General features: G+C 52.9%; 1 protein-coding gene across 1 annotated transcript; it reads right to left on the minus strand.

The window, feature by feature from the left end:
• Positions 1-8,338: 8,338 nt before the first annotated feature.
• Positions 8,339-15,023, minus strand: LOC127044660 (interleukin-36 receptor antagonist protein-like). The gene is made up of 4 exons (XM_050939738.1): positions 14,906-15,023; positions 13,807-13,929; positions 13,206-13,330; positions 8,339-8,548 (listed from the first exon to the last, which is right to left on the minus strand). The coding sequence occupies exons 1-4, from the start codon at positions 15,021-15,023 to the stop codon at positions 8,339-8,341; spliced, it is 576 nt and encodes a 191-aa protein (XP_050795695.1).
• Between the last annotated feature and the right edge of the window lie 485 nt (positions 15,024-15,508).

Genomic DNA, 15,508 nt, shown 5'->3' on the forward strand with positions numbered 1-15,508 from the left:
ACTTCCCTTTAGTTTTACGAAAACCTAAATAATTTGAAAATGGTGAAAATTGAAGTGAAACATTCAGCGAGACCTGAAACGAAATCCATTGCCCCCCAGTTCTATTTCCACCCTCCTCTACCGTACCGCAGTATGAAAACTAGGAGAAGGCTGCAGGGAAATCAGTCATTGATTCTGAGAGGCAGGAACCACAGGCTGACCCAGGTATTTTGATTCTATGTGGGTTCTTATCCCACCCCCATCACCATGGCATCTGGTGCTTTCCAGTCATGTATTAAGCAGCATGACTCACATCCGCCACATGCGGTTCTTTCTGTGTGTGGTGTGGTTGGGTCGAGTTCTGTTTGTTTTGCAAGGCCCATGCTGCTCTGTGTTGCTCTCAGCAGAGGTTGGTTGAAAAAGGGCAGCCAGCTCTTGAGATGGGGGATGAGGAGGTTTGCCTTGGTCCTTAGCTCTCGAGGGAGTTTGTCTCACAGTCTAGTACCAGTCCCTGAGGATGCTCCGTCTTCTTACCCTGGGGGTAGAAAGTTTCATGGGGCCTGAGGGGCACATCTGGTGACCCCAGTTCAATCCTGGCGCTTTGGAAATGGGGAACCTTGGAGATACGGCCTGACCCCTTGAACCTGAATTGTCTCAACTACAGCTACTTCTCAGAGCAGCCTGGTGGCCTAGGCTGTCTGAAGCAGCCGCCTCCCTTTGCGAGGTGGGCTGTCACAGGGTGGCTGGCCCTTAAGGGGAGAAAGGCCACTGGTCACAAGTTTATTTCCCCTCCCCAGGTGGGGAAAATGATGGGTGCGTCACAGAGGATGGGTGTCCCTAGAAGAGCTGCAGGAGAGAGGGGGAAGCTCAGGAACCGGCAGAGAGTGAGAGAGGCTCCTGCAGGAAAGACCCTGACACCAGGGCTGGTTTGGAAGCAGAGTTCGAGCTGGGAAAAGCCCAGGAGTGATAACTCCCTTACAGGAGGAACAATGAATTGGAGACCCAGCTCTGGGAAGAAGGGTTGGTGAGTCCCTAAGGGAGAGAGAGACACTGCACTGGAGTGAGGGCCTGTAAGCCAGTGTGTACCCAGCGTATCGAATAAATGGGACCCGCAAAAGGCGAGTGTTGTAACTAACTTTGGATTGTGATCTGGAGTTTTTGAGCTGTTCAGGGAAGTAAACTGGGGCAGAGTGTCTGCAGAGCGACCTCAGGCCATCAGGAAGTGCTTACCTAATTCCACTGTTAGGAGACATACAGGAAATAGACACTTGCTGTGGGGAAGTTACATCAGAAACCTTCACGGAGTGAGGCTATTTCCAGAAAAGCAATTACAGTAGAACCTCAGAGTTACGAACAGCAGAGTTACAAACTGACTGGTCAATCACACACCTCATTTGCAACCAGACGTATGAGATCAGGCAGCAACAGGGACCAGAGAGAAAGAAAGAAAAAGAAAACAGCAAATTCAGTACAGAATTGTGTTAAATGAAAACCACTAAAATAGATAAAGGGAAAGTTAAAAAAAAAAAAAAAGATTTGACAAGGTAAGGAAACTGTTTCTGTGCTTGTTTCATTTAAATTAAGATGGTTGAAAGCAGCATTTTTCTTCTGCCTAGTAAAGTTTCAAAGCTGTGTTAAACCAATGTTCAGTCGTAAACTTCTGGAAGAACCAGCATAATGTTTTGTTCAGAGTTAGGAACATTTCAGAGTTATGAACAGCCTCCATTCCCGAGGTGTCCGTAACTCTGAGGTTCTACGGCAGGAGTAGGCAACCTATGGGACAGGTGCCGAAGTCGGCACGTGAGCTGATTTTCAGTGGCACTCACACTGCCCAGTTCCTGACCACCGGTCCAGGGGGGCTCTGCATTTTAATTTAGTTTTAAATAAAGCTTCTTAAACATTTTAAAAACCTTATTTACATTACATACAACAATAGTTTAGTTCTATATTATAGACTTAGAGAAAGAGACCTTCTAAAAATCTTAAAATGTATTACTGGCACGTGAAACCTTAAATTAGAGTGAATAAATGAAGACTCGGCACAAGACTTCCGAAAGGTTGCCGACCCCTGTTCTACGGTATGTACATCACAGAATATTTTACACAATCTGGATCCCAGAAGACTTTGGTGAACTCAAGTGAAACCTGTGAATCTCTGTCCCTGATGAGGGAGAGGGAATTTCAAAGATATAACAAACAATGTTTTGTACGATGAGTTTTCAGCTGGGCTTTTATTTAAGAATTCTGAGGAGAGACAGCCTCATCTCAGGCGGCATCATTTGCATCTTCTTCCAGCCAGTTTGCAGTATGTTTCACTGCAATGTGGGTGGGTAGGGGGGAGAGGGAAATACAGCCACCAGTATATATTCATAGATTTCGAGGCCAGAATGGACCCTTATGATCAACTAGTCTAACCTCCTGCAAAGCACAGACCTCAGATCTTCCCCTGGGGATTCCTGCATCCAGCCCATATCTTGTGGTTGAGCTAGAGCATAATTTAGAAAGTCACACCCAGTCTTGATGTAAAGAATCCAAGTGATGGAGAATTCTCCACGTCCCTAGATGAATTATTCCAGTGGCTAACCGCCCTCACTGTTAAAAATGTGACCCTTATTTCTAGTCTCAATTTGTCTGGCTTCAGCTTCCACCTATGTGATCTTGTTCTGCTTTTGTCTGGTAGATGAAAGACTCCTAAACTATCAGAAATCTCTTCCCTTTTGTAGGCACTTGTAGACTGTGATCTGGTCACCTCTTAAATGTCTCTTTGGTATGCTAAGGCCTTATCTACATGGGAAAGTTATACTAGGTATAAGCTAAGGTGGGGTGAGCAAACTTTTTGGCCTGAGGGCCGCACCAGGTTTTGTAAATTGTATGGAGGGCCAGTTAGGGGAGGGGGTCGTGGCCTGGCCCCCACCTCCTATCTGCCCCCCTGGAACTCCTGCCTCATCTAACCCCCCCTGTTCCCTGATGGCCCACTCAGGACCCCTGACCCATCCACACGCCCCCCGCTCCCTATCCCCTGACCGCCCCCAGACACCCCCCACCCCATCCAACCCCTCTTCTCATTCCTGATGGCCCCCCTGGGACCCTTGTCTCATCCCACCATCCCTTCTCCCTGTCCCCTGACTGCCCCCTGCTGCCCCATCCAACCTCCCCTGCTTCCTGACTGCCCCCTGGGACCCCTGCCTCCATTCAACCCCTTGTTCCCCCCCTATTAATGTGCTGGACTGTACTCTGGCCCTGAAAGTTTGGGAGCTCTAAGGAACTGTCATTGTCATGGGGAGGAAAATACAGCCACCAGTATGCCCTGACCCTATCCACAGCCCCACCCCCTGACCACCACCCCGAACTCCCCTGCCCTCTATCCAACCCTCTCCCCCCGCTCCCTGCCCCTTACTGCGCTGCCTGGAGCACTGGTGGCTGGCTGCGCTACAGCCGTGCCGCCCGGCTGGAGCCAGGCCACACCGCTGCTGCTGCCACCACCACACAGCACAGAGACCTGGTCAGGCTGGACTCTGCAGCTGCGCTACCCCAGGAGCTCACAGCCCTTCTGCCCAGAGCATTGCGCCGGCGGTGAAGCGAGCTGAGGCTGCGGGGAGGGGGAAGAGCAGGGAAGGGGCCGGGGGCTAGCCTCCTGGGCCAGGAGCTCAGGAGCTGGGCAGGATGGTCCCATGCGCTGGATCGGCCCACAAGTCATAGTTTGCCTACTTCTGAGCTAAGGTGTGAATTTAAACTCCTATAGTTATACTGGTATAACTCCCTTGGGGATACTCTTATTCCAGCATAAGAATATCTTTTTCCAGTTTATCTTCACTGCAGAGTTAACACAGACTTGTATCCAGGGTTAAGCCCAAACATGCCTCCTGTCCACACATACAGCCCTCTTATCCAGGTTTATGTATGTTTTGAATCTGGGCTAGCTTACCTGTCTAGGTATGTAGGTTAGAACCTGGGTTTCACTTTAACTATTCCCTGGTCTATACTATGAGTTTAGGTCAAATTTAGCAGCCTTAGATCGATTTAACCCTGCACCCGTCCACACAATGAAGCCATTTTTGTCGACTTAAAGGGCTCTTAAAATCGATTTCAGTACTCCTCCCGATGAGGGGATTAGTGCTGAAATCGACCCTGTTGGGTCGAATTTGAGGTAGTGTGGATGCAATTCAACGGTACTGGCCTCCAGGAGCTATCCCAGAGTGCTCCATTGTGACTGCTCTGGACAGTGCTCTCAACTCAGATGCACTGGCCAGGTAGACAGGAAAAGGCCCACGAACTTTTGAATTTCATTTCCTGTTTGGCCAGCTTGGCGAGCTGATCAGCACAGGTGACCATGCAGAGCTCATCAGCAGAGGTGACCATGGAGTCCCAGAATCACAAAATAGCTCTAGCATGGACCGAATGGGAGGTACGGGATCTGATCGCTGTTTGGGGAGACAGATCCGTGCTATTAGAACTCCATTCCAAAAGACAAAATGCCCTAATATTTGAAAAAATCTAGAAGGGCATGAAGGACAGATGCTATAACAGGGACCCGCAGCAGTGCCATGTGAAACTTAAGGAGCTCAGACAAGCCTGCCAAAGAACCAGAGAGGCAAATGGCCGCTCCAGGTCAGAGCCCCAGACATGCCGCTTCTATGATAAGCTGCATGACATTCTAGGGGGTGCTCCCACAACTACCCCAGCCCTGTGCGTGGACTCGGTCAATGGATTCTCATACAACAGGGATGCAGATTTTGGGGACGAGGAAGATGATGATGAGGGGGACGTTGAAGATAGTGCACAGTAGGCAAACTGAGAAAACGTTTTCTCCGACAGCCAGGAACTGTTTATCGCCCTAGACCCAGTACCTTCCCAATCCACCCAAGGCAGGTTCACAGACCTTGAAGGTGCAGAAGGGACCTCTGGTGAGTGTACCTTTGTAAATATTGTACATGGTTTAAAAGCAAGTGTGTTTAATGATTAACTTGCCCTGAAGACTTGGGATGCATTCTTGGCCAGTAAAGCTACTGGAAAAGTCTGTTAATGTGTATGGGGATGGAGCATAAATCCTCCAGGGACATCTCCGTGAAGCTCTTCTGGAGGTACTCTGAAAGCCTTTGCAAAAGATTTCGGGGGAGTGCAGCCTTATTCCGTCCTCCATGGTAGGACACTTTACCATGCCAGGCCAGTAGCACGTAGTCTGGAATCATTGCATAAGAAAGCATGGCAGCGTATGGTCCTAGTGTTTGCTGGCATTCAAACAACATCCGTTCTTTATCTCACTGTGTTATCCTCAGGTGAGTGATATTATTCATTGTCACCTGGTTGAAATAGGGGAATTTTATTAAGGGGACATTCAGAGGTGGCCATTTCTGCTGGGCTGTTTGCCTGTGGCTGAACAGAAATCATCCCCACTGTTAGCCATACGGTGGGGGGAGGAGTGAAACGATCATCCCAGAGAATAGGGTGTGTGTGTGTTGGGGGGGGAGGGGTTAGTTGGGTTTGTGTTACACGCTAACCAGCAAACCTCAACCCCTCCTTTTAAATTGCCAACCCATTTTAAATGGCCAATCCAACAGCCGCTTGGTATGGGAAATGAGGGCGCTGCTGTTTGAAACCATTCCCACATGTTATGAAGGTTAAAGAAGCCAAAAGACTGGCTCACCATGGCTGCCTGCAAGCCGAATTCTGTTGCCTGGCCCTGCGTGAGTGACCTCTCACACCAAACCGGCAGGCCCTCCCTCAATAAGAGGCAAAATGCGACCTTGTAACGAAAGCACATGTGCTATGTAATGAAAACAGCAAGGTTTACCATGAAAGTGTGTACCCATTGTTCTATAAAATGTGTCTTTTTAACTACCACTCTCCCTTTTTTTTCCTGCACCAGCTGCATATGTTTCTCCTTCCCAGAGGCTAGCGAAGATTAGCAGGTGAAAAAAAAGCACTTGGGATTAAATGTTCTCTGAGCTCCTGCTGTCCTCCCACACCGACAGAGCACAGCAGAATGCATGGAGGCAGGCAATGTCAGAGTGCAGGAAAGCACAATATGAACGCAAGGATAGGTGGTGGGCTAAAGAGAGTAAGTGGTGGGCTGAAGATGACAGGTGACATCAGCTTGCTGACAGAAGGCAGGAGTCAATGCTCAGGCTGCTGGAGCATCAAACTCATACACTCCAGGGTATGGTTGAGCTGCAGGAAAGGCAGCAGGAGCACAGACCGCCGCCACAGCCCCTGTGTAACCAACCGCCCTCCTCCCCAAGTTCCATATCCTCCTCACTCAGGCACCCAAGAACAAGGTGGGGGGACCTACGGCCACCCAGCCATTCCACCCCAGAGTATTGCCCAAGCAAGAGAAGGCTGGCATTCAATAGGTTTTAAAGTGCAGTGTGGCCTTGTCCTTCCCTCCTCCACCACCCCTTCTGGGCTACCTTGGCAGTTATCCCCCTATTTGTGTGACGAATTAATAAAGAATGCATGAATGTGAAGCAACAATGACTTTATTGCCTCTGCAAGCGGTGATCAAAGCAGGGAGGGGAGGGTGGCTAGCTTACAGGGAAGTAGAGTGAACCAAGTGGGGAGAAGTTTCATCAAGGAGAAACAAACAGAACTTTCACAACGTAGCCTGGCCAGTCATGAAACTGGTTTTCAAAGCTTCTCTGACGCACACTGCGCCCTCCTGTACTCTTCTAACCACCCTGGTGTCTGGCTGCGCGTAATCAGAGGCCTGGCGATTTGCCTCAACTTCCCAACCTCCTATAAACATCTCCCCCTTTACTCTCACAGATATTGTGGAGCGCACAGCAAGCAGTAATAACAATGGGAATATTGGCTTAGCTGAGGTTTATACGAGTCAGTAAACTGCGCCAGTGCACTTTCAAACATGCAAATGCACATTCTACCACCATTCTGCACTTGCTCAGCCTATAGCTGAACAGCTCCTAACTACTGTCCAGGCTGCCTGTGTATGGCTTCATGAGCCATGGCATCAAGGGGCAGGCTGGATCCCCAAGGATAACTATAGGCATGTCAACATCCCCAACAGTTATTTTCTGGTCTGGGAAAAAAGTCTCTCCGTGCAGCTTTTGAAACAGACCAGAGTTCCTGAAGATGCAGGGCCCATCAGCTGGCGGGAGGTGCTTGGGGGAGGAAGAGGGAGCTGATAGGGGTGCTGCCACTGAGTGCTCAGCACCACCATTTTTTCCCTGTGAGTGCTCCAGCCTCGGAGCATCCACAGAGTCGGAGCCTATCACTGGAAGCAGTCCAGGGAATGTGCAGGGAGGGATGGGAGAGGAATGCCCAGAATTGCTGGGCTGAGGGTCCCTGGACTGGAACCTGGAATAGTGGGCAGCCTTGGGTTCCCCTCCCAGCCACTGGAGAAGTGGCACCAGTAGGACAGCACTAGAGAAGACTGCCTGAGACTTTGTGCAGAAGGACTGTGGGCAACCGCTGGAAGGGGAAACAATGTAGTGATCGGCAGAGGACTGAGTATCTAAGAGAAGGCTACAGTTCCTGAAGCAAGAGGGGCCGCAGGGACAGACAATGTGAGATACACTGCCAGACGGGGGGCCCAGCACCTGGAAAAACTAATTCCCAGGACGGCCAAGAGGAGGCGCCACCAGCGGTGAGCGAACGGCATAACAACTCCTCAGAATGATATTAACCTTTTGTGCAACTGCATCATACTGTTGACTCACATTCAATTTGTGATTCACTATAAGCCCCAAGTATCAGAGGGGGTAGCCGTGTTAGTCTGTATCCACAAAAACAATGAGGAGTCTGGTGGCACCTTAAAGGCTAACTGATTTATCTGAGCATAAGCTTTCATGGGAAAAAAACCCACTTCTTCAGAGGCATGGAGTGAAAATTACAGATACAGGCTTAAATGTATATTGGCATATGAAGAGAATGGAGTTACCTTACAAGTGGAGAACCAATGTTGAAGGCCAATTTGGTCAGGGTGGATGTGGTCCATTCCCAATAATTGATGAGGAGGTGTCAATACCAAGAGAGGGAAAATTGCTTTTGTAGTGAGCCAGCCACTCCCAGTCTCTATTCAAGCCCAAATTGATGGTGTTAAGTTTTCAAATGAATTGTAGTTCTTCAGTTTCTCTTTGAAGACCGTACAATACCATAGGAAAACTGTCTCTGAGTAATACTGGAGCCACGGGGTGATTCTGAAAGCAACCCTGCCCTTAACTGAGCGCCCTGGGGCTCTGCATGGATGCAGGTAAAAGCTGAATCTAGCCAGGGTCATCCAATCGCCACATGCTCAGGAATCGCAGGCATACTTCGGGGGCACAAGTGTCAACGGGAAAACTCCCCCACGCTGCACTGGGGAGGGGGCGAGCAGCCTGGGGACAGGACCCTGGCCTCTGTGACTTTAAACTTTCTTAAAGTAGAAGTTGGTGATTTCGGCCTCCCCAAGGCGGTTGGTCACCCAGAGGGGCTGGTCATTTCTGGGGGACGTGCTCAGGTACCAGCCTGGGAAGGCGACCGACTCGAAGCGGTGCGTGCTGCCGGTGGCAGAGCAGGTAAAGGTGAAACGCTTGGCTTCCCGGCTGTTCTGGTACAAGTCCATGATTTTCTTGTCCTGGAGGGGTGGGGGGCATGAGAGAGGCCAGTTAGAAATGGAGATGCAGCTTAGAGGTGAGGAGGAGGGGATCTGACAGCTGCCCTATTGACTTCAGTAGGAAAATGAGTCGCTAACACATGGCTTGGCTCTGATCTGTGACTCTGAGTCAGGCATGCCAAATCCCAAAGCAACAGGCTCTTTTTCTGACCTCCTCCTGCCCCCCACTGTCAGTGCCAGAAATCGAAACCAGGAGCTCAGCCCCTGTTAGTGACATGGGTCCAGCAACCCTGAGTCCCAGTTCACCTGACTGAGGTCTGGTCTACACTACGCGTTTAAACCGATTTTAGCAGTGTTAAACCAATTTAACGCTGTACCCGTCCACACAACGAGGCCCTTTATATTGATATAAAGGGCTCTTTAAATCGGTTTCTGTACTCCTCCCCAATGAGAGGAGTAGCGCTAAAATCGGTATTACCATATCAGATTAGGGTTAGTGTGGCCGCAAATCGACAGTATTGGCCTCCGGGCGGTATTCCACAGTGCTCCACTGTGACCGCTCTGGACAGCAATTTGAACTCGGATGCAGTGGCCAGGTAGACAGGAAAAGCCCCGCAAACTTTTGACTTGCATTTCCTGTTTGTCCAGCGTGGAGCTCTGATCAGCACGGGTGGCGATGCAGTCCCAAATCTAAAAAGACGTCCAGCATGGACTGTACGGGAGATACTGGATCTGACCACTCTATGGGGAGACAAATCTGTTCTATCAGAGCTCCGTTACAGAAGATGAAATCCCAAAGCATTTGAAAAAAATTTCCAGGCTATGATACAGAGTCCACATCACAGTGCTGCGTGACATGCGTAACGGAAAGCCAAAGCATCAAATGGACGCTCATGGAGGGAGGGAGGGGGTACCGAGGACTCCAGCTATCCCACAATCCCAGCAGTCTCCGAAAATTATTTGCATTCTTGGCTGAGCTCCCAATGCCTGTAGGGTCAAACACATTGTCCGGGGTGGTTCAGGGTCTATCTCATCAATTTACCCCCCCTCCCCCTCCGTGATAGAAAAGGGGAAAAAATCTTTTCTTGACTTTTTTATATGTCACCCTATGTATACTGCATCCTGCTGGTAGACACGGTGCTGCAGCAGTAAACAGTAGTATCCTCTCTCCTCCCCTTCCTGGTGGCAGATGGTACAGTGCAGTAAGACTGATAGCTGTCCTCGTCATGAGCCTGTGAGTGCTCCTGGCTGGCCTCAGGTGAGGCTGGCCGGGGGCGCCTGGGTAAAAATAGGAATGATTCCCGGTCATTCCCAGTAGATGGTACAGAACGGCTGGTAACCATCCTCATCATAGCAACTGGGGGCTGAGCTCCATCAGCCCCCTCCCTTTCCTGATTCTGTACTGCCTGGACTATCATACCAGCGGGATGCGGGATCCTCTCTCCGACACCGCTTAATGTCCTGCCTGGACTTTCATAGCAGCTGGAGGCTGCCTCCCCCCCATTTTATCTCAGTAACAAGTCAGCGTTTCTTATTCCTGCATTCTTTATTACTTCATCACACAAATGGGGGGGGCACTGCCACGGTAGCCCAGGAAGGTTTGGGGAGCAGGGAAACAACGGGTGGGGTTGCTGCAGGGACACCCCCTAGAATGGCATGTAGCTCATCATTTCTGCGGGATCTGACACGGAGCGGCTGTGCTCTCTGGTTCTCTGATACTCTGGTTCTCTAGTATACTTCACCCATATTCTAGGCAGGACTGACTCTATTTTTAGATACCATAAAGGAGGGAATGACCCGGGGGGTCATTCTCATTTTTGTCTTTGCGCCCCCGGCCGACCTCAGCCAGGGGCACCCATGACAGCAGCAGACGGTACTGAACGACAGATAACCGTCATCTCATTGCCGATTTACAATGGCGCAGCAGACGGTACAGAACGACTGATAACCGTCTCTGCTGTCATGCAAAGGCAAATGAATGCTGCTGTGTAGTGCTGCAGTATCGCCTCTGTCAGCGGCATCCAGTACACATACGGTGACAGTAAAAAAAAGCTGAACGGGCTCGTAGCAGGGTGGATCCCTGCTCCTGCCCTGCAGGGGTTAAAAGCAGCCCTGGGAAGGGGCTGTGGCTGGAGAAAGCAGCCTGTAGGCTGGGGCCCGAAGCCTGGGCTGATTGGGGAAAGTAGGCTCAGCTGTGGCCATGCTCCAATCAGGCCCAGCAGGCCCCTATAAGAGGCAGTGAAGCTAGAAGCAGACAGTCTCTCTCTGGCTGTAGAGGGAGAAGGGCCTGGCTGCAGGAAGCTAGACAAGGTACCTTGTGAGTGGAGCAGGGCTGGGGAAAGGCAGAAGAGCTGGGGAGCTCCAGCCTGGAAAGCCCCAGGCTGCAGCCTAGCAGAAGGCTAAAAGGTACTGGAGGTTGCAGGGAGCAACCCAGGGGTAGGCAAAGGCAGCAGGTCCAAACCCCTTTGCCTATGATGAGTGGCTGATACTGCAGTCTGCCCCAGTGTACAGGGGCTAGGTGGAGACTGGGCAGTAGCCTATACTGAGGCAAAGTGGGGATAGAGGGAAACCCTCAGAGAAAGGAATGACTGCTTGGAGGCAGCACTCCATGTCAAAGGGCATCGGGTCCAGGGAGGGACATGGGGCCAGAGGACAGGTGGATCACTGGCCTGCAGAGGGTGCTCCGGAGCTGGAACCAAGCTAATTCCCAGAAGTCACCAGCAGGCGGCACCGCGGGGGTGAGTCCACACGTCTACAAGGCTCCATGGTTGCCGTGCTATGGTGTCTGCCAGGGCAATCCAGGGAAAAAGAGCGCAAAATGATTGTCTGCCATTGCTTTTCCGCAAGAAGAAATGACTGATGACATTTACCCAGAACCACCCAAGACAATGATTTTTGCCCCATCATACACTGGGCTTTCAACCCAGAATTCTAAGGGGTGAGGGAGACTGCGGGAACTATGGGATAGCTATGGAATAGCTACCCACAGTGCAACGCTCCAGAACTCAATGCTAGCCTCGGATCGTGGACGCACACCGCCGAATTAATGTGCTTAGTGTGGTCGCGTGCACTCGACTTTACACAATCTGTTTTACAAAACCAGTTTATGTAAAATTGGAATAATCCTGTAGTGTAGACGTACCCTGAAAGGATGGGGCAGCATCTGTGGCTAATAAGTGAGAGGAAGATGGCTGTGATGGGGCACTTAAGAACATAAGAACGGCTGTACTGGGTCAGACCAAAGATCCATCCAGCCCAGTATCCTGTCTTCCAACAGTGGCCAGTGCCAGGTGCCCCAGAGGGAGCGAACCTAACAGGTAATGATCAAGTGATCTCTCTCCTGCCATCCATCTCCGCCCTCTGACAAACAGAGGCCAGGGACACCATTCCTTATCCATCCTGGCTAACAGCCATTAATGGACTTAACCTCCATGAATGTATCTAGTTCTCTTTTAAACCCTGTTATAATCCTAGCAGTCCCTGAGAAAGGCATAGGGCAGTTGATGGGCTAGCCGGCTGACCTGCCAAGCCAGGGCCAGGAGGCTGAGAAGGCCAGAGGGCTGGGACACCGCCAAAGGGGCTTGTCTGCTACCTTTCCCAGGCAGAGGCTTGGAAGCCAGGCAGAACTTGAGAAGGACTCCAGCCAGAAGGGCAGGGCTGGCTGGATCAAAGACTGGGCGAGAATTGAAGGACTCCTGGGGGTGGCAGCTGATGCGAGAGCTGGGATATGAGGTGTGTTGATGGACCGGGTCTGAGGATTGTGTGCACCACATGTGAGATAAGAGGACAGTGTTTGGGGCTCTTGATGGCTAGTTGCACTATGTGAGATCGTAAGCTGGCCCTGGGGATGGGGTGTTACCAGACCCAAGAGAACTTGGGCTGGACTCTTAGGGAGCCCAAGAGGATAATTGCCATTATTTTGCCCAGAAGAAAGGGGGCACTTAGAAGGCGAGGGGGAATTGGAACATGGGGGTTGTTTCTGGCTCGAGCATTAGCACCATGAATAGAGTCTGAGGCCCAATTGCGTGTTTTTGGACCATGACTATTGTCCTGGCACCTAGGCCCCACATTGCCCCCCGCCCTTGCTTGTGCCCATAATACCCCACTACATTCACTGAAAGGCCCCTGGGCATTGGGTGATGACTCTTCTGATGATGCTGGAGCCGGTAGAGAATCCAGCTCCCGCCCCTGGCCTAACCACTTCTTGAAGTCACAGAAGTTGGCAGATTGGATGACAGGACCTAAGGGGAGTGGATCTGCTGAGTCCAAAGGCTCTGCTGGGAGATGCGGGGAGAGGGACAGGTGATGGGGAGGTGGGGCTGGGACACTGGAGAGGGGATGGGGAGTGAGACAGGAGAGTTGAGGGGAGAGATTATGGAGTGGGGGGTTAGCAGTGCGCCTAGGGGCAGGCCTAGGAGATTGGGAAGTGGGAGGAGTGGGGAGTAGAAAGGGGGACAGGGAGTGGGCTGGGGAATGGGGGTCAGGTGATGGGGAATGGGAGGGGTCGGGAGCTGGCTAATGGGGAAAGGGGGACAGAAGGGTTGGGAGGGTGGGGGGAAGGGGGACTGGAGGGGGGTTGGGAGTAGGCGATGGGGAACGGGAGGGGAGGCAGCAGCGTGGTCACGCTAGGAAGATATCAGAATGCCCTAGGCCTGACTCCCCAGTGATGGGTGCTCACCTCCAGCATGAGGGTGGGCTGGGCCGAAGTGCCACAGGACAGACAGCGAGTCCCTCCATTGATGCCCATAATGATGGGGAAATGGCTGGGGTCCATGAACTGGTTGGGCACCATGCTGATCTTCTCTAGGAACACAGAGCACGGAGGAGGGGAGCGGGATGTGGGGTGAGCTACAGACGAGTGGGGGCTGGGGGTGTCAGGACCTATGCAGCATCGCTCCTCTCCCCTGCAGCGCAGCCCATCTCCTGGCCTGGGCCTGGCCCTTGGTCACTGGGACTGCCTGGGGCAAGGACCCCCGTCCCGCTGTGGCAGCCAGGGGAGAATCCCTTGCACACGCGGGGTAATTGTGGCTAGTCTGTGATGCTCCCCCAATGCAGGGGCAGGACTGGGGTGGGCTCTTTGTCACTGAGTCTGGCAAAGTGACCCTAGGGCTGTTTTGGCCCCACAATGTCCCTGAACCCCTGCCTGCCCACGCCTGGACTGGTCAGGTGTTTGTGCCTGCTGGGGTGTCAGGGCCTATCTTGCCCTGCCCATTGGGAAGGCCAGGCAGCGCAGTGCGGGAGGAGCTGGTGCGGCACGGAGGAGCTGGCCTGCAGCCCACCTGGAAGGGCGTTGGCGGTCTGGGGGGAGGCCACGAGGCGGTCGTGGTGGCAGCGGACGACTTTCTGGCTGGTGTCACGTAGGGTGAAGAGGCTGGGCCCTGGAACGGTCATGATGGTAGGTCCTGAAATGGAGTGTGGCAAAGGGAGAACAGGGCAGGAGAGGAGGGAGCTTGGGGTAAAGAGATCTGCACTCTGCCCCTGCCTCCCTCAGGGCCGGCTCCAGGCACCAGCTAAGCAAGCTTGTGCTTGGGGTGGCAGATTCTATGGGGCAGCATTCTGCCCAAACCTAGGGCGGCACGGCTGCTTTTTTTTTGGTTATGTTTTGTTTTGTTTTTTGTTCGCTGCTCTGGCTGCCCTGCAGGGGGCGGAGGAGGGGAGCACCCTGCAGCAAACTAGGCAGGGCAGCCCAAGACCTTCCCTTCCCGCTGACCGGAGTGGAGCCCTCTCGGCAGGTGGCACACCGGTCGGGGCCGCGTGGCGAGCGCCCCACTGAAGCACTGGCTGCCCCCTTTCTTTCTCTCCCTCCAGCTCCCTCCTCCTCCCCCCCAGTTAGTTCGGGCATGCACTCTGCAGCACAGGGAGTCCCCTGGCTCCGGCCACCCTATAGGGCTTTTTGTTTTGTTTTTCCCCGCTTTGCCAGCTGCGCCGTTATTTCCCCCCCACCCCGCTTTGCCGCTCCAGCTGAGCTGTTTTTTTTCCCCCTGCTTTGCTGCTCCAGTGGCCCCCCCCTTTTTTCTGCTTGGGTCGGCAAAAAAGCCAGAGCCGGCCCTGCCCTCCCTACCAGTGCACTGCCAGTGCCTGCTCTGTCTGTAAAAAGAACAAGAGTACTTGTAGCACCTTAGAGACTAACAAATGCACCCTGCCCTTCCCAGCGCCTCCTCCACAACCCCTGCAGCCCCCCCGGAACCTCTCACCCGCCCGTCCCCTCTCTGCTCCCCTGGATGGATCTTACTGGAATCAGGCGCGTTGAGATCTAATGCTAGATTTGGGCTCAGCGGGCTGCTGGGCTGTGGTGGGGCACTGGCCAGGGCAGGGTGGGCAGTGCCCCGGGTGGAGGAGAGTCAGCCCCCGGAAAGTGGGGAACCTGCAGGTTCTTACTCTGTTTGAAGAACTCGTTGAACAGATCCACCAGGTTGCTGTTGCCGGGCTGGGAATAGGGTCCTGGCGTCCTCCCAGCTCCTGGCCATGCTGGGGATGTGTGCCCAGTGTCTGTCATATCCTGGCGGGAGCGGGGTGGCTGAGAAGGACAGATGGACACCAGCTCTCAGGCAGGCTGGTCCCATGGGGGGAGCCCCATTGGCCCTGCTGAGCCAGGATGGGGGTGGGGGGCAGAGCAGGGCCCATCTTTGGCCCACTGCCCCCTTCAGATCTTGGCAGCCAGCAGCACATGGCATGGGATGTGCAGGGGTGGGAGTGAGCCCCACGTGCCAAGCAACATGATTGGCTTCGATCTCGGCTCGTTCCTCATCTCACCTTCCTTGGCCTAGCTCCAGGGCAGCTCCCCATGGAATCGCCAAAGGGGACGACCGCCCCATGGCTGCGGCAGGACGAAGGCCGTGGATGAGGCACTGGCAATGCTGCCAGGGGTGGGATGCTTCCCTGCTAGGGCCTGGCCCAGGATGCAGCCATGGGGGCTACGGGTGGTGACCCCTCTCTGCCACTCTGAGAAGGCTCCGGACTGGCTAGCTGGGGCCAGGTTGT

The sequence above is a fragment of the Gopherus flavomarginatus genome, chromosome 2 (genome assembly GCF_025201925.1).
Source record: "Gopherus flavomarginatus isolate rGopFla2 chromosome 2, rGopFla2.mat.asm, whole genome shotgun sequence".
In the NCBI taxonomy this organism is placed as follows: Eukaryota; Metazoa; Chordata; order Testudines; family Testudinidae; genus Gopherus; species Gopherus flavomarginatus.